We start from the raw sequence: 21,283 nt of genomic DNA on the forward strand, positions 1-21,283 counted from the left end.
GTGATGTTACTGTAAATCTGCAAATGGTTACGTTCTCCCCTCGGGTGTAGTTCGTCTGAGGAGGAGACGTAAATGCCCGTGCCTGCGCACACAATGAAACTAGATGAATGGGGAAGAAATGTGGGGTGTAATGAACTAAAATAACCAGACACAACAACCAGAATGCAATGTTAGCCCTCGGGGACGTTTAGTAAAGTAGTTAAACAGAATTATACAACACCCATAAAGAAACAGTAAATAAAACAAAAAAAACAGGGAAGGTAAGAGAAGGGAATGTTTGGGATTGGGGTCCAAGTAATGAAAATAAACAAAAAGGTCCCTTTGTCTACACACCTAATCCTTCCTATCACATTCTAATCCTTAACCAGCTTTCCTACCTGTTACCATAAATACAGGGGTGACACCTGCCCGGCTAACCTAGTGTGTAAAACAGCGGGTTATCTACGTGTGAATGTACACCCATGGGCAGAACTACCTTTCCCTTCTCCAGGACCCAGGTAGGGTGGAATACAGCAGGAGGACAGGCTGGAACACAAACAAAGATACATTAAACCAACCAATAACCAAATCCTCAAACAAACAAAAAGTACCCCCTCTTCCTCTCGAGCTCACAAGGCAAACAGTTTATACTCTAGTCAATCAGCCACAGCTGCCAGGACTCCGGACTGAAGCCACGCCCACCATCGTCAGCCGCAACTCAGCACACCTGTAATGACCAGAACCCACAAACAGAACAACCACTCTGAACCACAAAGGAAGATTGGGAGAAAGAAAAACATGTCACACGTAACAAAATGTATTTGTTAAAAGACCCCTCCCTGCTGCTGTCATTAATGGCATCGGTACCAGTACTGTACTTAAAGTGGTGCTGTAAACCACAAATAATTGATTGTTGTGTCATTCTGCCATTTCAATGGACATTTTTACCGTTTATTCAATCCCATGATCAAAACTGGTAACCACATTTTCATTATAAACAATTCTCTTTTTCTGCAAGAACGCACATTAAAAAGAAATAATGAACTCAATAAAAGGATGTCTGCACAGGAATGTTCATTTTTCTTCATTTTATCCTGCAAACCTGGTTAGCGGTTTTGATTGAATACTGCAGACCACATCACATCTCTATAGGCCACTCTGTTACATCAGTGTGTTGTTTTCTTGTTTACATTTTGCGGTGCGTTGCGATGAACAATAGAGGAACGTTCCCAAGTGGTGACACAGTGTGACTTCCTTCCTGTGTGACAGATGAGTGTATAACTCTAGTCTCTAGATGTAGGGTGCAAACCGGAATATACTTCACTACACTTCACCCCCCCAAAAAAAGGATCAAGCTAAGGCTGCAGTGTCTACATGGCCCTCCGATTTGCAGGTGAGAGGTCGCCAACACACCATGCAGATATTAATTACATCTACATCAGCATTTATACACACACTGACAAACACACACACACACACACGCAGCCACAGAAATACACGCACACACACAAATGTCACCGGTATGACAGGGAGTGATATACTACTGTGCTCACAATACAGGAACATTAAAAACACCCCTAGAGCGGTTCTCAAATTACCTTTTTTCCCCTGTAACTTGTTAATTGTGTGTTTAACAGTTCCAAGGAAAATATTTTTCCTTCAAGGTGTAACCTCATTGAAAGAATGTCTGGTTGATGTTAGATAAAGAAAAGGAAAGCCGCACACACTAGTAGGTCAGATGCCATAATTTAATAACCTTATAACCAACGTTTTGACAGACAAGCTGTCTTCATCAGGGTTGATGTTAGATACCAGATTAAAAACTGATGGCAGAGCAAAACTGAGATACATATTCACAACAGTCTGAGTTTCACTCTGGGTCGATGAGTTAACATCATAGTCAGTCAGAGATGGTAGATCTGGTGTACTATATATAAGCTATATATGCCACTGTTTTGCACCCATGTTAACCTAGTGTACCAGATCAGAAAACTCAAATATAGTCTTCAGACTGCATAAAGAGATGCACTATTACAAATTCGAGTTACTAATTTCCTGTTTCCTGTCAGGAAGGTGTTAGATCCTGTATAGATCGATGGTTGTGAAACGTTTTTTTTTTCCTTTCTTCTTCATAGAAATGTACAACATAGAACACACAAAACAAACCCAAACACAGTCACATACCATTGCACATAAATTCACCCAAATTACAAACTTTCTTATTTGTCTACTTACCTCGTAAGAAGTATGGACAAATTAAAATTATTTTAAAGGCGTACTATATTTTCCATTTGTTTTTACATGTTAGTAGGTTGATGAATGTCAAGTGTTCTTGGTGTCACGTCTCCTCCCGTTGCTCCCCTCCGGCGGTCTGATTCGCCGGTCTAACCGGTCTGAGCGCACCACCGGAGTGGAAACCCAACGCACCCTAATCACCTCCAGCGTACCTGCACCTCATCATCACCCCTGTATAGCCCTGGACTGTTCAGTGTTGTGTTGCGTGTGATTGTTAGTGTCATGTCCTGTACTCGCTATTTGTTGTTCTCTTGCTCAGTGTTACGTAAACCTGTACATTGTTGATTTCTGCATCCTTTCTATTCGTATCCTCATTACTCGTCACACTTGGTATGTACTCTCACAAAGCACTTCCTTAAACTTAATACCTTGCACACATTTCCCCATATTTGGTTGACCACATGTTTGAAGAGATTGGTGTCAATTCCCAGCACTTTACTCTGCAATATACCATATACCTACTCAACTCTCCGTTCTGGCACAAATAATAGGGCATTGTTTCGTTAACTGTTGTTCTCTGTATGGTTGTACTGTTTCTGTGGTAGTGTTTGTTTGTCACCGTCTTTCCTATGGGACGTTAAACGAGTACCCTGACTCTGTGGTCATTAAAAAACCCATGGCACTTATCGCAAGAGTAGGGGTGTTAACCCTGGTGTCCTCGTTAAATTCCCAAACCAGATATATTTCCATAATGGCCAACTAATCATCCCCCTGATTCCCAATTCGAATCTCCCCTCACCTCTCCAACTGACAGCTGAAGTGCTGTGAGCGTTCCGGCACAAATTGTAGCCGTGCATCATTTCAGGGTGATACACAATGGTGGTGGAAGGTGAGTTTCCCCCCTTACAGCACTTTGAGCATCTGGAAAAGTGCTATGTAAATGCAATCAGTTATCAGGTTCTTCTGTCAGTCACACCAAAATTAAAATGACCAATAACTAGTTAAGATTACATCATAAATATTCAGCCATACATGGTAATGTGTTGCTTTTCCAGATTCCTACAATGATAAAGTTTATAGTAAGTTTTTCATCACAAAGCTGGAACATTATCAACATCCGCCTGGCCTTGCTGCTATTCCAGTTAACTGTTCTGCCTGCGGTTACGAAACCCCTACCTGTCCCAGACCTGCTGTTTTCAACTCTTAATGATCGGCTATGAAAAGCCAACTGAGAGACCTGAGCACCTAGGACCATACGTCGGGACTACCGGCCGTGGTGACTCCTTGCTGTCCCCAGTCCGCCTGGCCTTGCTGCTATTCCAGTTTCAACTGTTCTGCCTGCGGTTATGGAACCCCTACCTGTCCCAGACCTGCTGTTTTCAACTCTTAATGATCGGCTATGAAAAACCAACTGAGATTTATTCCTGATTATTATTTGACCATGCTTGTCACTTATGAACATTTTTGAACATCTTGGCATGGTTCTGTTATAATCTTCACCCGGCACAGCCAGAAGAGGACTGGCCACCCCTCATAGCCTGGTTCCTCTCTAGGTTTCTTCCTAGGTTTTCGCCTTTCTAGGGAGTTTTTCCTAGCCACCGTGCTTCTACACCTGCATTACTAGCTGTTTGGGGTTTTAGGCTGGGTTTCTGTACAGCACTTCGAGATATTAGCTGATGTAAGAAGGGCTATATAAAATAAAATTGATTGAAAAATTGATTGAAATTGATTGATAATCGTCAGTACAGGGAGGAAGTGATGTGAGATGAGATTCCTATTGTGAGTGACAACACAGACAAGAAACAGCATAGAACTGACGCTGCAGGTCAGAGCTTGTATGAAGGAGAATGAAGGTAGATTTCTCCTTGAGATGTTATGCGGTTTAAATCGTTTCAGTTTTTATTTTTTTTATGTCCATACATGCATCTAATGTGTCTGCGCGTGTTTGTGTAATTTCCTCTTAATTTCTTGGGAAATACCGATACCTCTTATATGGAATCTCTCCTTCAATGGAATGGAGGGTGGGTTGTCCTGCTTTACATATAGGACTGCGCTATCACCACCCAGCAATAAAACAGAGAGAGGGAGATCAGTGAAACAACAAGAGAGAGCGACAGAGGAGGAAGTGGTGCATCACTAAGAATCTTAATAAGGTACGCATGAGGCTTTTATACTAGCTGGAAATGTATTTTAGACTGACCACAAGTCTTAGATTTACTGTGAGTGATATATAAATCTAAATAAAAATATGTAAATAACAATGTTAAAATAAATATGAATACATTTAGTCAATTACAGTGCATACATAGCAAAAATTGGAATATCAATTAAAAGGAAATTGACAAGATGACATGCAATCATGCAGTAGAAGTGTATTTTGCTGCCAGGGCTGAAAATATATTTGATCAATACACAATATAGTAATTATACAATAGTACAGGGATAACAGTGACTAACACATATCAGGAGTTGGTATTGCACAACCTAAAACTTCTTATGTCATTAAGTTATCTTCAATATTTTTGTAAACCAATTATTATTCTGTTAGGCAAAAACGGTGTCTACCGCTAATAAAAACAACATATTGGGTGAGTGAAGCTCTCTAGTAGTCAAAGCCTGTATTCTGCAAGATTAAAGACAAATCGTGAAAAGTTCACATAGTAAAAAGCAGGTAACTGAGCTTTCTTTGACAGCCTCTTCTACATGACACCGTCTGGAAACCTATTGGTCCACAGTTATCTTTTCCACTGGAATACTATGGCTTTTAAGGTAGATTTTTTTGGGTCACCTGTTAGAGTAAATGTAATTCCTGTTAGTCTGTTCTGTTGTATTTTCATCACATGTTAAGGTTGAACTCTGACAGTGTTTTAGCTTCATTGATTTCCTCAAGTCTATGCAAATGCCAAAGTTGGAATAGATCCCACTTTATTACTGTATGGAATCAGCAATATTAATATGATTCATATTATATTAGAATATGTCATATGCATAAATATTCAAGGAACATTTTAAATTTGCAGTGTACAATCTTAACATGAACAGGAATGACATTTACGCTAACAAGTGACCAAAAATAACTATCCAATAAGCCACATCTCCAATCCGATAGGCTGTCACCTTTACAATATATTATTAAAAAAAGGTTCAAAATTGAACTCCTCCCATCACAAAAAGGTTCCAGTTTGAACTTTTACACAGGGTTTCCTCAAGGAACCTTTTTCAACTGGAAAGGTTCCGCCGGTGTGGCAACCCAAAAGGTTCTTCCAGGCAACTTTACTTCTAAGAGTGTAGATAAAGATAGTTAGAATCTCTTTATTTAAAAAAAAGATCATACTTTGCCCTCTAAGCTGTAGAAACAGATAGGGACTGTAGTGATACCAGACTATAGAGCATGTCAGTCGAGAAGAGACTTGCTCCATTCATTCAGACCCACAACACTGGGGTAATCCAATTTCTCTGGCAATTCTCCAACAATTAAATTGATCAGCTGGTCTAGAGGCACTCTGATTGAGACATGGAGGGTAACAGGAAGAGGATCATTAATCTTTTGACTATGATAAGTGGCGTGTGGCCAGGCAGATGCTGAGGGGGAAGCAGTCTAATGCTCAACAGAACTATAGGGAGGGTTACTGTATAGGGTGGTGGCAGTGTGTGTTGTCTGGAGGGTGGTGGGCTAAGTGGTGACTCACTCTAGCAATAAGCAAGAGACTTTGGAGGTATCTCAGGCTGTCACACAAATCAATTAGTCTAGGTCTGGAATATGGTCCAAAAATCAAGCACCGTATATCAATTAAGATATATATCGATATGGACTGTTCAGCATTTCCTTTTAGTGAAGAGTTATCACATATTTTGAATGTTTACTTTTCCCCTATTCAAGGATACCAATAATGTTAATTGTTTTGGTAAATGTATGATTTCCCCATAAATGTACATTTGCAAATGTCTGAGGTATCAAGCAAGTGTTTTGAATGATCACTTGTCACACACCCTCAATAGTGAGACCAAAGGATACTGGATGAAATGCATGGTATGAAACAGGAGTAAACTCAACAATTACCGTGGTTTTTTAAGGTGGTGTCAAGTCTTCAAACAAACACCTACATGACACATTCCAACAGATAATATGGCACGTTACGTAATGTTGACTTTTGTTTCTGTTGCAGTTCAGCGGAAGAACAAAACAATGACAGGTGAGTAGATATTTTTCCCCGCTCTATCATTCCACTACGTCAGACATTCTCTTTTTATCCCTCCCTGTTTTTCATAGACAACCCTATTTACTAGCTACATCATTAATTAGTCTTGTTATTCTGTTAGCTAACCTCAAACATTCTTTCAATATGGTTATACCTTGAAGGAAGAATATTTTCCTTTGAACTGTAAACAAGTTTAAAGATGAATGATTTTCAGGGAAAATATCAAATGAATTCAGTCTAACTGTAGCTGTGACGGATGTTACACCACAACCTGTCATACCGCTTAACTTTTGTGTGTTTGTTTGTGTGTCCCCGACTGCCATCATATGTGTGCTTCCAGACTATGGTTTTGAGAGGGAGTTTGTGGATGCTCATAATGACTATCGCAAGAAGCATAGTGCCCCGCCCCTAGCGCTGAGCAGAGACCTATGTAACTCCGCCCAGAAATGGGCAGATCATCTTCTGTCAATGAAAAGCCTGAAGCACAGCTCCACCAATCACGGAGAAAACCTTTACTATGCATACAGCTCCACCCCCAAAAAACCTGATGGTGAGCATATGTCAGGAAAAAAATAAATCAAATCAATTATTTATTGCACAATACATTCAATATGTGGCAGAGCTCAACTAGCGGAAAGTACAGTATTGAATAGAGCCTACAGTGGATATTTTGTGTATACAACTTATCCTCTCCATTTATTAACTAGCATATGCAGACTGATTTTGAGTGGATACATATTTTTTTTAATAACAAATTGGTTCCGCTTCTATTTTAAAAGGGAAGGCCGCAGTGGACAGTTGGTACAGTGAAATCAAAGATTACCACTTCAATAAGCCTGGGTTCAGCTCCGGTACAGGTGAGATACACAATCGGCAGACTCTAGGGTAAAACAGGTGTGTACTGCCTCCACAATCCAAAAAAGCTCACCTTTGTCACATTCTTTCTGGAGTTTAACCTTGCGAATGAATCACCCGTTTATTTAATAGACCACATCTGGCTCTATTTCCAATCACTGACAGTGTCTAAATAGGCCTCCTACAGTACCTATTGCTCTCCATCCTCAACATACCGAGTGTATACACTGACTCCTATACTAACAGTGCCCCCTGCTGTTGTTTCCAGGCCACTTCACCCAGGTTGTTTGGAAGGACTCCATCGAGGTAGGGGTGGGCCTGGCCACAGATGGGAACATTTCCTTTGTAGTGGGCCAGTACCACCCAGCTGGCAACATGAGCAACGCGGGCTACTTTGAGAATAATGTCCTACCACCGGGTAGCTCCACCTCTAGCACCCCCAAATGTGCCCCCACAGGTAACACATCGTTGATTGGTTACAACGATGAGCGAACAAGAATGAGAAAATACAGTTATATGTAAATCCCATACAACAGCCCAGTTACCATTGTCTCTCTGCAAATAAGCTACTACTTTAGATAAACTAGGTATTTCTGAATGAACCCAATGTATGACACAGCATCGGATACCTCAATCTCTCAACTGACACATAGCTTTTCTTTCTTACAGCCAGAGGAGGTGGGGGCCTGAGTGTACCCCAGTCTGAAACTGCCAGATCCTCTTCACCTGCATATAAGGCTCCTCATCATGCGAACAGCACTGGTGAGATGTTTTAAAGTCATTTTCAGTAAATGTCTCCCATTATGTAAAGACAACATAATATTGGATAGATAGGCCTAATTCTGCCCTCTGAATGTTTGCCATAAATCTTATAGCCATACAATCGTTTCAAATCCACACAAGTCTCTTGGTCATTAGGAGATGGAACAAATATTTCAACTTAACGTGCCGCCCGTCCATCTGTCTATCTGCTTGCTCTAAGACCTGGCCCAGTTCCACAGAGACTTCCTACGGGCGTGTAACAAACAGCGGGAGGCACACGGGGCCCCAGCCCTCACCCTGGACCCAGCCCTGAGTCAGGGGGCGCAGGCATGGGCAGAGACCCTACTGGGAGAGAAGGTGTTGAAGAACTCATCCTCCCCCCACGGTGAAAACATCTGGGCCAAGACGGGGTCAGCGGGCATCACTGCTACAGGTAGAGAGAACCAGGAGGACTGGATGATCTGCAGGGAAAGGGATTTCTCAATAGGGAGTATATACACATCAGGCATATTTTGAATGGTTCCGGATGGGGATCGCTAACCCTATGCCTAACCTTAACCTCACCCCGCCAACCCTAACCAATTTCGAACCCTATGCCTAGCCTTTGGATATGCCTAACCATTGGATCTGCCAGCTGAATATCCACTTCTTTCTCAATAAGTACATTCCCAGGGGATCCCTCATTTTTCTTCCAATGTATGACTTATTTATTTCTCTGATAAGGTCAAGAGGTGGTGGACATCTGGTACAAACAAGAGGAGAAGTATGACTTCTCCAAACCAGGACATCAGGACAAAACAGGTAAACATATCAGCATTAAAGTAGACGACAGGTATACAGTAATGCAATGTTCTACGCCAGAGGGGTCTGAAATAGTAGCTATAGAAAATACACCTTGCTTTTTACGGTTATCTCTGCCCTCAGCATTTCATGTTTAAAGTTTGCCTTGCGTTGATATTTTCCTCAAATGTTCAACATATTGATAATCCCAAATAATTGTGATAATTGTGCTCCATTGTCAATCATCGCTCCCTCTATTTCTTTTCGTCACCCTCTCTTTTCTTCTCTGTTCATCTGTTTTAGGGCAGTTCACACAACTGGTGTGGCGTAGCTCCAAGGAGGTGGGCGTCGGGCTGGCAAACAGTGGCACGGGGATGCTCATCGTGGTGGCACACTTTGAACCGTCTGGCAACATCACCAACCCTGGTTACTACGCCCAGAATGTGATGCCAAAAGGGTCAAAAGTTACCGATAAGCCAGTAGAGGTCATCACTTTGAAAATGCAGGTGTTGGCCGTGAACTCGCTGTCAGGTGAGCAGCATCACAGAGCGTGTAAATATATGAACCTTGATGACAGGTTTAAGACATCGTTGTGACATTGTTGTGAAGGCACTATAAGTGGGGGTGACAAAAAGTGTCACTCATACCTTTAAAGGCTTAATAAAGACGTAATATACCGTGTTCCTCTCCATTTCCTGTATAGCCAATGAGCTTGGCCAGTTCGGCCAGGCTCTTCTGAAGTCTCTGAACCAATACCGGAGCCAGCACGGGGCGGGACCTCTGGTGCTAAGCCCTGCCCTCACTAGGGAGGCCCAGGATTGGGCGGCTCACCTGGTGAGCCGCAACACGCTGATGAACAGCGGCAAAGGCCACGGGGAGAACATCTTCTGCTGCTCTGGCTCCAGCACAGTGGCCCCTACTGGTGAGTCACATACCTGCACTGCACTGACATACAGCTCATAAGAGCCAATGGGTAAAAAGAAAGTCAAGGGCCTAATTCCAATATGAAGTTTGAGTAACATGAACTAACTCCGATACTGGATATGATGTTTGAATAGTAGTCGACAATCCAAAGTCTGTCAATTCCTCAAAAGTTTGATTTGTTGTTGTATGGGGAGGGGGTCGCAGGAAAAGGCTCTGCACAATGCTTGTAAAGTTCCCAAAAATGTGCAATAATTTATACATTGTCCTTCTCTTGCATATGAAATATAGGATCAGATGTGGCCGAGTCTTGGTACAAGGAGATTGAGAAGTATAACTTCTCTTCCCCTGGTTTTCAGAGTGGAGCAGGTAAGGTGTCCAGTGTCCTGACACCTCATAACACAATGCTATTGATATATATATATATATATATAACCTCATCCACAACAGTCACTGTACAGTATAGAAAATACAATGGCTGTGCTATTTAAATCAAACTCAAAATCAGGAAAACAGTGCTCCCTGGCAGTGAATTTACCATAATCAACATCTACGACATGAAAACTAAATTAAAGTTCATAAGAAATTGTTAGGAGTGAGACATGCTGGCCAAGAATGTGTTTAATTCTGCATTTGGTGTTTATTTGAAAAATAAAATAACTTGATTGGTGGTACTCTCATCCTAGGTAATTTCACTCAAATGGTCTGGAAGTCCTCAAAGCAAGTGGGTGTGGGTTTGGCGACCAGTGGGCAGGGCACATTTATTGCCGTGGCGTTCTACGACCCAGCGGGCAACATCACCAACCCAGGCTATTTCCATGACAACGTGAAAACCAAAGGAAGCAGGTTTTAGTCTGAGTCATATATGTAGTATGTATGCCGGCGCTACCAAAGGTTCCTATAGGAATGGGGTGCTTATCTGGGTAAACAGGTTGTTGCTATAATTTGTCCTCTTTTGGTAGGCTTTTGTCTTCCATCAGATGGCGCTATTTTAACGCGACACGCAGTTGCCAGGAGCAATCAGTGCAGATGGCCGTTTCGCGCTTACGCAAGACAAACTTGACCTTAACTTTTATCTCAAATCATACCCTTAGATTGTTCTTTTCTAGCTAACAACATTACATTTGGGGGAAAAAAATGGCTTTTATGTTGTCTTAATAGGAAATAATTTTAATGGTTATTTTTTCATAATTGCTGGTTTTATAAATGTTTGAGTAACAAGAAGGAAATAAGTAATATAAAAAGTAACTGTCCAGTGAAAATCTCACTTTTATAAGTTCATATTCTGTTACCTCATGTTATTTGGGTATGAACTCGTCCTATACTCGTATTTGTGGCCAAATCATAAACTGGAGAAAAAAAAAAACACTTCAAAAACCCCACCTCAAGCTTGTATCTCAAACAGACCGTTTCATAAATGCTTGCAATTTCCTCATAGAACATGTCATGTTGGCTCACTGAGCTGGCCAATCAGTGGTCAATTTGCATGAATATTTTTAATGACGGGTATACGCCCACACCATTCAAACAGATAATCTGCTTTTTAACATACTTAATTACCATTTTTTGGAAGGAAAACTATTTCACTCATATTGTAATTAGTTATAGGTCATATTTCATAGAAGTCTGGAAACACTGGACAGTTACTTTAAACCTAAATGTAATGCCTTTTATCTCATACTGTTTATTGGTGCACGTTTTTGTAATTTACTGTACATGAAGAGAAATCTTCCTCTTTTTAAATGTATTCATTGATGTTTCTCAAACATGTTGACATACAGACTGAGACTGCACTGTGTGTTGACATACACGGGGCAATAAATTGTGGAATTAAATGTTTGTAGGTTGTAACATTTGAGCCACACTTTGAAAATAAATATGCAATGAGAGCTTATTTCTAGTTAGCATCCTTGCTGCCGTCTTCCACCAGCAGAGGGGAGCAGCTTGTTACTTTTCACTGTATCCCCTGTCAAATAAACAGGCAATCTAACTGGAGATATGTAAAGAATCTGTCTCTCTCACAGTCAAACACAGACAGGGTGAACAATTGTTGCTGTAACCACAGGGAAAGACCGGCTTTGCATAGGGAATGCAAACAGAAACTAGAATAGCATGGCATCACATTGCACCATTGTCCTCTCTATCCCTAGGAGGAAAAGTGACGCGTTGTTATCTAAGGGCCATCATAGTCACATTTTAAACAAGGTCAGCCGATAAAAGTTCAGAAGCTTTTGGTTTTGCATTCTAGTTTGAATAGACAGGGATCAAATAGGATTCTAACGATAAAGCAAGAATATGGTACAGAAAAATGTTTTCTACCTATGTGCTTCGAGGCTTATAACTACTGTGTTTATAGTTTGGAATATTAATTGAGCTTAGTTGGTAATGATAATAAACACATAAGATCGAAAACTTTGTTATCACTTTAAAAATGAAAAACACCTGACAAGTTACTGTAACTTGTTAACTCTGTACCATAAACCTTGTAACTAAAGAACACTGATGATCAAAATAGGTAGTAGGTGATCAAAATGAAAGTTACAGTCTCATAGTGTCACTTCAAAATTCGGATGAACGTTTATTTTTTTACGCATTAATTGTGTGGTTACAGGGTTAAAACAGAAACAACTCAAAGGGTTAAGTTTAGGTATTAATTCCGAGTAAGGTTAGGGCTATGGTTTGGGGATGGCTTACTACAAAATCATTAACATGCCATTTCCATCAAGTATAATCTATTATTCTCCTGGTTTGCTAGAGCATTGGGAACTGCCATGACGCAGTGGTCAGCGCAGCACGCTTCGGCCTGAGAAGCCGCTTCGCCTCCAAGCATCATGAGTTCGGGCCAGTGGCAATAGTTTAACATTTTTGGGATGAGTGCCGAGGAAGGAATATATCGACGTTCTCAGGACCTTTTCAAACGTCCGAAATCAGAGCCTATTTCTAGTGATCAGGCTGGTCTATCTAGGACTCAGTCACCATGTTATCCAATACATGTTATGTGTGTGTGCGAGCGGCAACAGAGTGGTATGAGAAGAAAACAAGCTAAGAGTATGTTAGTGGATAGGATGTGGGCCAGAGGCCTTGCCTCCCAAGGGAAAAGTGAGTGGGATGCTAGCCAGCCAACACCGTCGAATCCCAGAAAGTTAGGTCAAGAATTGTGTTCCCCTAAACCTCCATCTGTCCAAGTGTCGGAATACTCCTCCATAATATTCCAAACTGTGAAAGAAGGAGTCAGGCGCAGGAGGTTAAATACCGAAGTCCAGAGTTTAACCGTTTGCATAAATCAAACGCCCCAAGCGTCAAACGAAACTGTACAAGGGAAAACATCCACCTTGACAATAACACAGTGAAATGTAGCTGCGCCTGAATTGACTAGCGCCTTACACTGGGAACCTACCAAGTGACCTGGAAAGGAGATAGATAAAGTACAGTGCGCCGCAAAGTGCTCTGAACATGTTTGAGTGTTCGTTACCTGGGGTGATGCGTGAGTGCCCTGCCTACCGCCTCCAGACCCAAAAGAACGTTGACTGCGACGTGAGGTGGATTGTCCCTTCGTGCCACCAGAGTGGCACTGTCGCTGTCCTTCTGCGCTCTCGACCGGCGGCTCCCCTCAGCTCCATCTGCTCGGGGTCAGAGTCGTCCGGAGTGGGAACTGGCAGACCCCTACCAGGACGTCCTCTGGCTGCTAGCAGATTGTCCAGCCGGATGGCCATGTCCACCAGTTGGGAGAACGATAGCATGGCATCCCGGCAGGCTAGCTCCCGTCGGACGTCCTCCCTTAGGTTGCACCGGAAATGGTCTATCAGGGCCCGCCCGTTCCACCCGGACCCCGCTGCCAGCGTCCGGAACTCCAGCGCGTAGTCCTGAGCGGTTCTCGTCCCCTGCCTTAGATGAACCAGTCGTTCGCCCGCCTCTCGATCCTCAGGCGGGTGATCAAAAACAGCCCGATGGAGTCAGGCGCTGGAGGTAAAATATCGAAGTCCAGAGTTTAATCTGTTTGCATAAATCAAACGCCCCAAGCTTCAAACAAAACTGTACAAGGAAAAACATCCACCTTGACAATAACACAGTGACATGTAGATCAACCGAGCTACACGCTCTCAAAACAATCACTCACAAAGACTAGGGGAACAGAGGGAACAGTTATACACATACTAATTAGGGGAATGAGCACCAGGTGTGTGTGATTGACAAGACATGACAAGTGGAGTGATGAGAATGGGATCGGCAGTAGCTAGTACTCCGGTGACGACGAACGCCGAAGCCTGCCCGAACCAGGAGGGGGGGCAGCCTCGGCGGAAGTCGTGACACAAACAAAAACATTCTGTAAACAGTGCAGCAATGGTTTGGGTATCAATTGTATGTGTCTTGAACATTAAAACAGGACATAACGTAATATTTTCCTTTGACCTGTCAGACCCATTTTGGACCAAGATTCTCTAATAATAATAATAATAATAATAATAATATGCCATTTAGCAGACGCTTTTATCCAAAGCGACTTACAGTCATGCGTGCATACATTTTTGTGTATGGGTGGTCCCGGGGATCGAACCCACTGCCTTGGCGTTACAAGCGCCGTGCTCTACCAGCTGAGCTACAGAGGACCACAATACATTCACATAATGCCTAAGCTTATTCTTCTAGCTTTACCACCCAAATAGAAGTCAGACAAAAACATTAGGTCATCTTACTAACTAGGTATGCAGTGAGACATGTTTTTACATTCGAGGGTGAGACCCGCTCTAAAATGCCTCCAGGTGTTCTGTATCTGGTGCCCCACTGGCTCGGCAGAAATGTACTGTAAGTCAAGCTTGGCGGGCAATGTGATGATTGGTCCTCCCCTGACTGCTCAGGGGCAACCTGATTGGGCGCAAGTAAAAAAAAAAAACATGAGTTCAGTCAGTTTGACAGTTGAGTGTTTTTGTTTAACTCACAGATGCGCGCACACACACACACACACACACACACACACACACACACATCCCACCTGTAACGGACACTGTGAAATGCCAGGCAGCTCACTTTACTGATTGGGAAATAAAACAGGAGTGTAAAGAGTCACATTGAAATCTTAACTGCTGCATAACTAACACTGAGACTTTGCTGTAATGAATATCCATGGATAATCTAAACAGCATTTGAAATATAAAACAATTGAGCATTTAGAACATGATGGTCAGAAAAGTTGTGCTAGATTGGTATGTGTGAGCATGTGCGTGCGTGCGTGCTGACATGCATCCGTGCGTGCGGGTGTTCCAAACTTGTTTTCTTTCTCCCCTATTGTGGGTGATCCCCAGAGGAAATGACTTTGGCGGGAACAAAAGCTCCCCTCTGACTGACAAAACAAAAACAACTCCATGGAAACAGCAGATACCAGTGAGCTTTAAAGACCTACACACACACAAACACGCACACTCCCAATTGCCAACAGCTGCTGAGTTGCCCTACAGTGATGGAACATTTTCGGTTTGAGGTTAGAGGAAACGAAGTTCAGGCTAACCTTCCCCATTTCAAACTCAGTTGGTCCGAGCTAGGCTAACCCTGTTGGTGACACCATTGAGAACAGATAACAGTAACCATTCAAACTCAGTTGGTCCGAGCTAGGCTAACCCTGTTGGTAACACCATAGAGAACAGATAACAGTAACCATTCAGGCTCAGTTGGTCCGAGCTAGACTAACCCTGTTGGTAACACCATAGATAACAGATAACAGTAACCATTCAAACTCAGTTGGTCCGAGCTAGGCTAACCCTGTTGGTAACACCATAGATAACAGATAACAGTAACCATTCAGGCTCAGTTGGTCCGAGCTAGGCTAACCCTGTTGGTAACACCATAGATAACAGATAACAGTAACCATTCAGGCTCAGTTGGTCCGAGCTAGGCTAACCCTGTTGGTAACACCATAGAGAACAGATAACAGTAACCATTCAAGCTCAGTTGGTCCGAGCTAGGCTAACCCTGTTGGTAACACCATAGAGAACAGATAACAGTAACCATTCAAACTCAGTTGGTCCGAGCTAGGCTAACCCTGTTGGTAACACCATAGATAACAGATAACAGTAACCATTCAGGCTCAGTTGGTCCGAGCTAGGCTAACCCTGTTGGTAACACCATAGATAACAGATAACAGTAACCATTCAGGCTCAGTTGGTCCGAGCTAGGCTAACCCTGTTGGTAACACCATAGATAACAGATAACAGTAACCATTCAGGCTCAGTTGGTCTGAGCTAGGCTAACCCTGTTGGTAACACCATAGAGAACAGATAACAGTAACCATTCAAGCTCAGTTGGTTTTAAGCAATTTGGTAATTTATTACCACAACACTGATGTAACTGTAACCATTCGCTGATTGAGTCATTTTCACAGTGTGTGCATTGTCTTACGTTAGCACGATGATGACTCCCTCTGCACTGGTCGGTTGAGGGAATAGGGTAGCACAGGAGGGACCCCACCTGTAGGAAGACAACGCAGTGTGTGTTCATGATGATAATGATACGAACCATGGTAATGATCATGATCAATATTAATCAGGGTAGCATTAGTTCAGGTTGCGACCTTGTTTAGCCTACAGGCTATTGAGTTCACTGAATAGGCGCTGTCCAACTGGAAAGCCAGTTTGACAGCGTAAAGCACTCTAGGCTTACATTATTGATAACCTCTCTCTTTCTCTCGCTCTCTCTTTCTCTCTCACAATCTCCTGGCGGGCAAAACTGGTCTAAACCGTTTAAAAATTACGTTATAATTATGTCATTTCAACCAGTTTTTCCTGCTTGTCTCTCTCTGTCTCTCTCACTCGCTCTCTCTCTTTCTCATTGGCAGTATCGTCTGCACTGCAGGCCACTCTCCTGTGACTACTCTACTGACCTAGTCTCAGACCCTCAACGTAACATTATCTTCATGTTAGAGACCGCTCTTCGGCCCTTTGTTTAAAAAGTCTGCATGATAATACATAATACATGTACAGTATAATACAAGAGGATCAGGGCTGGGGAGTAACTGATTACATGTAATCCGCTACATGTAATCCGCTACATGTAATCAGTTACGTGTAATCAGTTACGTGTAATCAGTTACGTGTAATCGGCTACATGTAATCTGATTACAACAAAAACTGTAACTGTAATAAGTTACATTATCTGCAAAAATATTGTAATCAGATTACAGATACTTTTGAAAAAGTAGATGATTACTTCTGGGATTACTTTTAAATTCAGAAAGGATGTTTGCGCCTTTCTTTTTTCTCAATGGCATTCAATTCAGCATTGAAAAAAGGCGCAGGTTTAAGTTTGTTCGACCTGAGCGAGGCCTATGATGAGCCCTATGATGAGCCCTATGATGAGCACTATGATGAGCCCTATGATGAGCCCTATGATGAGCCCTATGATGAGCACTATGATGAGCACTATGATGAGCACTATGATGAGCCCTATGATGAGCACTATGATGAGCACTATGATGAGCACTATGATGAGCCCTATGATAAGCACTATAATGAGCCCTATGACGACACCAAATGTGTTTGATGAACCCTTTTCGTCTTCGTCTAATGCCTTATATGAGGAAAGTCATCCAAAAGTAACTGAAAGTGATCAGATCATTATTTTACTGAGTTTGGGTAATCCAAAAGTTACGTTACTGATTACAATTTTGGACAGGTAACTATTAACGGATTACATTTAGAAAGTGACCTACCCAACCCTGAAGAGGATGACTATACATGAATATGCTCAACTTCGAAACATAAACAATCTGGATGAATGAGTATTTGACTGTGAAGAGTCTGTAAACTGACAAGTCAATTAATAGACGTTTACAGGGGAAGTTACTGCTAAATTACTTATCTTCAGGTTGGCGTGGGTGCATGATAATCTACGTGTACTGTCTTTCAGCAGCTCTTGTACCAGGTTGTCGACCCTACCCTTATCAGATGAGTTGACAAGAATCCTACCCTTATCAGATGAGTTGACAAGAGTCCTACCCTTATCAGATAAGTTGACAACAACTCTACCCTTATCAGATGAGTTGACAACAACCCTACGCTTATCAGATGAGTTGACAACAACCCTACGCTTATCAGATGAGTTGACAACAATCCTACCCATATCAGATGAGTTGACAACAACCCTACCCATATCAGATGAGTTGACAACAACCCTACCCTTATCAGATGAGTTGACAACAACTCTACCCTTATCAGATGAGTTGACAACAACCCTACGCTTATCAGATGAGTTGACAACAACCCTACGCTTATCAGATGAGTTGACAACAATCCTACCCATATCAGATGAGTTTACAACAACCCTACCCATATCAGATGAGTTGACAACAACCCTACCCATATCAGATGAGTTGACAACCCCCTACCCATATCAGATGAGTTGACAACCCCCTACCCATATCAGATGAGTTGACAACATTCCTACCCATATCAGATGTGTTGACAACACACCTACACATATCAGATGAGTTGACAACAACCCCACCCATATCAGATGAGTTGACAACAACCCCACCCATATCAGATGAGTTGACAACAACCCCACCCATATCAGATGAGTTGACAACACTTCCTACCCATATCAGATGAGTTGACAACCCCCCTACCCATATCAAATCAGTTGATAACAACCCTACCCATATCAGAGGAGTTGACAACAAGCCCACCCATATCAGAGGAGTTGACAACAACCTCACCCATATCAGAGAAGTTGACAACAACCCTACCCATATCAGATGAGTTGACAACAACCCCAACAATATCAGATGAGTTGACAACCTACCTACCCATATCAGATGAGTTGACAACACACCTACCCATATCAGATGAGTTGACAACCTTCCTACCCATATCAGATGAGTTGACAACAACCCTCTCTTATCAGATGAGTCGACAACAACCCCACCGATATCAGATGAGTCGACAACAACCCCACCGATATCAGATGAGTCGACAACAACCCCACCCATATCAGATGAGTCGACAACAACCCCACCCATATCAGATGAGTCGACAACAACCCCACCCATATCAGATGAGTTGACAACAACCCCACCCATATCAGATGAGCTGACAACAACCCCAACCATATCAGATGAGTTGACAACAACCCGAACCATATCAGATGAGTTGACAACACCCCCAACCATATCAGATGAGTTGACATCACACCTACCCATAGCAGATGAGTTGACAACAACCCCACCCATATCAGATGAGTTGACAACAACCCTACCCATATCAGATGAGTTGACAACAACCCTACCCATATCAGATGAGTTGACAACAACCCTACCCATATCAGATGAGTTGACAACAACCCCACCCATATCAGATGAGGTGACAACCTACCTACCCATATCAGATGAGTTGACAACCTTACCCATATCAGATGAGTTGACAACAACCCCACTGATATCAGATGAGTCGACAACAACCCCACCCATATCAGATGAGTTGACAAAACCCCACCCATATCAGATGAGTTGACAACAACCCCACCCATATCAGATGAGTTGACAACAACCCCACCCATATCAGATGAGTCGACAACAACCCCACCCATATCAGATGAGTCGACAACAACCCCACCCATATCAGATGAGTCGACAACAACCCCACCCATATCAGATGAGTCGACAACAACCCCACCCATATCAGATGAGTCGACAACAACCCCACCCATATCAGATGAGTCGACAACAACCCCACCCATATCAGATGAGTCGACAACAACCCCACCCATATCAGATGAGTTGACAACAACCCCACCCATATCAGATGAGCTGACAACAACCCCAACCATATCAGATGAGTTGACAACAACCCCAACCATATCAGATGAGTTGACAACACCCCCAACCATATCAGATGAGTTGACAACACACCTACCCATAGCAAATGAGTTGACAACAACCCCACCCATATCAGATGAGTTGACAACAACCCTACCCATATCAGATGAGTTGACAACAACCCTACCCATATCAGATGAGTTGACAACAACCCTACCCATATCAGATGAGTTGACAACAACCCCACCCATATCAGATGAGGTGACAACCTACCTACCCATATCAGATGAGTTGACAACCTTACCCATATCAGATGAGTTGACAACAACCCCACTGATATCAGATGAGTCGACAACAACCCCACCCATATCAGATGAGTTGACAACAACCCCACCCATATCAGATGAGTTGACAACAACCCCACCCATATCAGATGAGTTGACAACAACCCCACCCATATCAGATGAGTTGACAACAACCCCACCCATATCAGATGAGTTGACAACAACCCCACCCATATCAGATGAGTTGACAACAACCCCACCCATATCAGATGAGTTGACAAGTTCACTTCCATCCAAGCATGTGGCATATGTGGCCATGATGTCATATAATGCCTTCAATTACTTTAGTACCTCTTGTCTTGACAGGTTTCTCTTCCCTTCTTTCATCTGATGCTGTGATGCGCCTGCTCTGGTCTCCTTCGCACCTGCTCTCCCTCACACACACACACACGCACACACACACATACGCACGCACACACACACGCACATACGCATCTCATGTTAGCTCTGAATAATGTAAGTGCTGCCTCACACTATGCTTCTGCCTCGAGGGGAAACCAATTGACACAGCAGAACCGACATGTACAACACAGCACTGGGACCTCCGGGGGCTGTCTAGGGGATCTCTCTGCATTGACAATTAGTTTGCTAGCTAGTAGTGGTATGGATCCTTAGCTCAATAAAACTGTGTTGGGGAAAGAGGGGATTGTCTAAAGGGATGGTTCAGGTGCTAGTCATTGCGATAGTAAGGGATTCTATTTAAATATCTTAAACTTGATCACCTCTACAAGTACTTTACATTGTATGGGTCACTCACCCCATTCCCCTCCAATGTGTATAGCAGCCAACTTGGTGATTAGCAGCCATTTTGTGCTAGAGTGCTCAGCAGTTGTCGGTAGTCCAGTAACTGGGATAATTATTTACATAGAAATCATTAGTGCGCCGGTTCTCCAACAAGGGTTGTCGAGGAAAGTCTCAGGGCAGTGTGACAATGCAATGTGAAGTATGCCACACTCAATAGTAATCACTTTCAGGGAGGTCCTCCTTATGTAGTATTGTGCTGAATACTGTTTAAAGTACTTTGAGACCGAAGTGCATAGCGTTATATACTTGATGTACAGTTGAAGTTGGAAGTTTACATACACTTAGGTTGGAGTCATTAAAACTCGCTTTACAACCACTCCACAAATTTCTTGTTAACAAACTATAGTTTTGGCAAGTCGGTTAGGACATCTACTTTGTGCATGACACACACAGTAATTTTTCCAACAATTGTTTACAGACAGATTGTTTCACTTATAATTCACTTTATCACAATTCCAGTTGGTCAGAAGTTTACATACACTAAGTTGACTGTGCCTTTAAACAGCTTGGAAAATTCCAGAAAATGATGTCATGGCTTTAGAAGCTTCTGATAGGCTAATTGATTAATTTGAGTCAATTAGAGGTGTACCTGTGGATGTATT

General features: G+C 42.6%; 1 protein-coding gene and 1 long non-coding RNA gene across 4 annotated transcripts; one reads left to right on the forward strand and one right to left on the reverse strand.

Moving 5' to 3' along the window:
- Positions 1–168: 168 nt before the first annotated feature.
- Positions 169–11,080, forward strand: glipr2 (GLI pathogenesis-related 2). 3 transcript variants are annotated; one of them, XM_041897555.2, is made up of 12 exons: positions 169–1,372; positions 6,381–6,407; positions 6,754–6,963; positions 7,193–7,270; positions 7,537–7,725; positions 7,938–8,030; positions 8,251–8,463; positions 8,754–8,831; positions 9,114–9,341; positions 9,514–9,732; positions 10,023–10,100; positions 10,418–11,080. In XM_041897555.2, exons 1-12 carry the CDS (start codon positions 1,354–1,356, stop codon positions 10,582–10,584), a joined length of 1,599 nt encoding a protein of 532 aa, XP_041753489.2. In that variant the 5' UTR covers positions 169–1,353; the 3' UTR covers positions 10,585–11,080. The 3 variants fall into 3 exon arrangements, with proteins under 3 accessions (XP_041753489.2, XP_041753490.2, XP_041753488.2); XM_041897556.2 differs by lacking the exon at positions 169–1,372 and adding an exon at positions 3,953–4,367; XM_041897554.2 differs by lacking the exon at positions 169–1,372 and having other exon boundaries at positions 4,390–6,407.
- A 2,536-nt stretch (positions 11,081–13,616) lies between these two features.
- Positions 13,617–20,977, reverse strand: LOC121583193. Its single transcript, XR_006003456.2, has 3 exons — positions 20,169–20,977; positions 16,122–16,190; positions 13,617–13,691 (listed from the first exon to the last, which is right to left on the reverse strand). It is a non-coding gene; the product is annotated as an uncharacterized LOC121583193 (long non-coding RNA).
- Positions 20,978–21,283: the final 306 nt, after the last annotated feature.

The sequence above is a fragment of the Coregonus clupeaformis genome, chromosome 15 (assembly GCF_020615455.1).
Source record: "Coregonus clupeaformis isolate EN_2021a chromosome 15, ASM2061545v1, whole genome shotgun sequence".
NCBI classification, from domain to species: domain Eukaryota; kingdom Metazoa; phylum Chordata; class Actinopteri; order Salmoniformes; family Salmonidae; genus Coregonus; species Coregonus clupeaformis.

Bases quoted from the DNA above. Each gene is read 5' to 3' on its own strand.
- glipr2 (XM_041897554.2), top strand. From the start codon at position 6,341: ATGGCACGTTACGTAATGTTGACTTTTGTTTCTGTTGCAGTTCAGCGG. The intron at 6,964-7,192 runs GTGAGCATATGT...CTATTTTAAAAG, and splicing joins CACCCCCAAAAAACCTGATG to GGAAGGCCGCAGTGGACAGT. The intron at 7,726-7,937 runs GTAACACATCGT...TCTTTCTTACAG, and splicing joins CCCCAAATGTGCCCCCACAG to CCAGAGGAGGTGGGGGCCTG.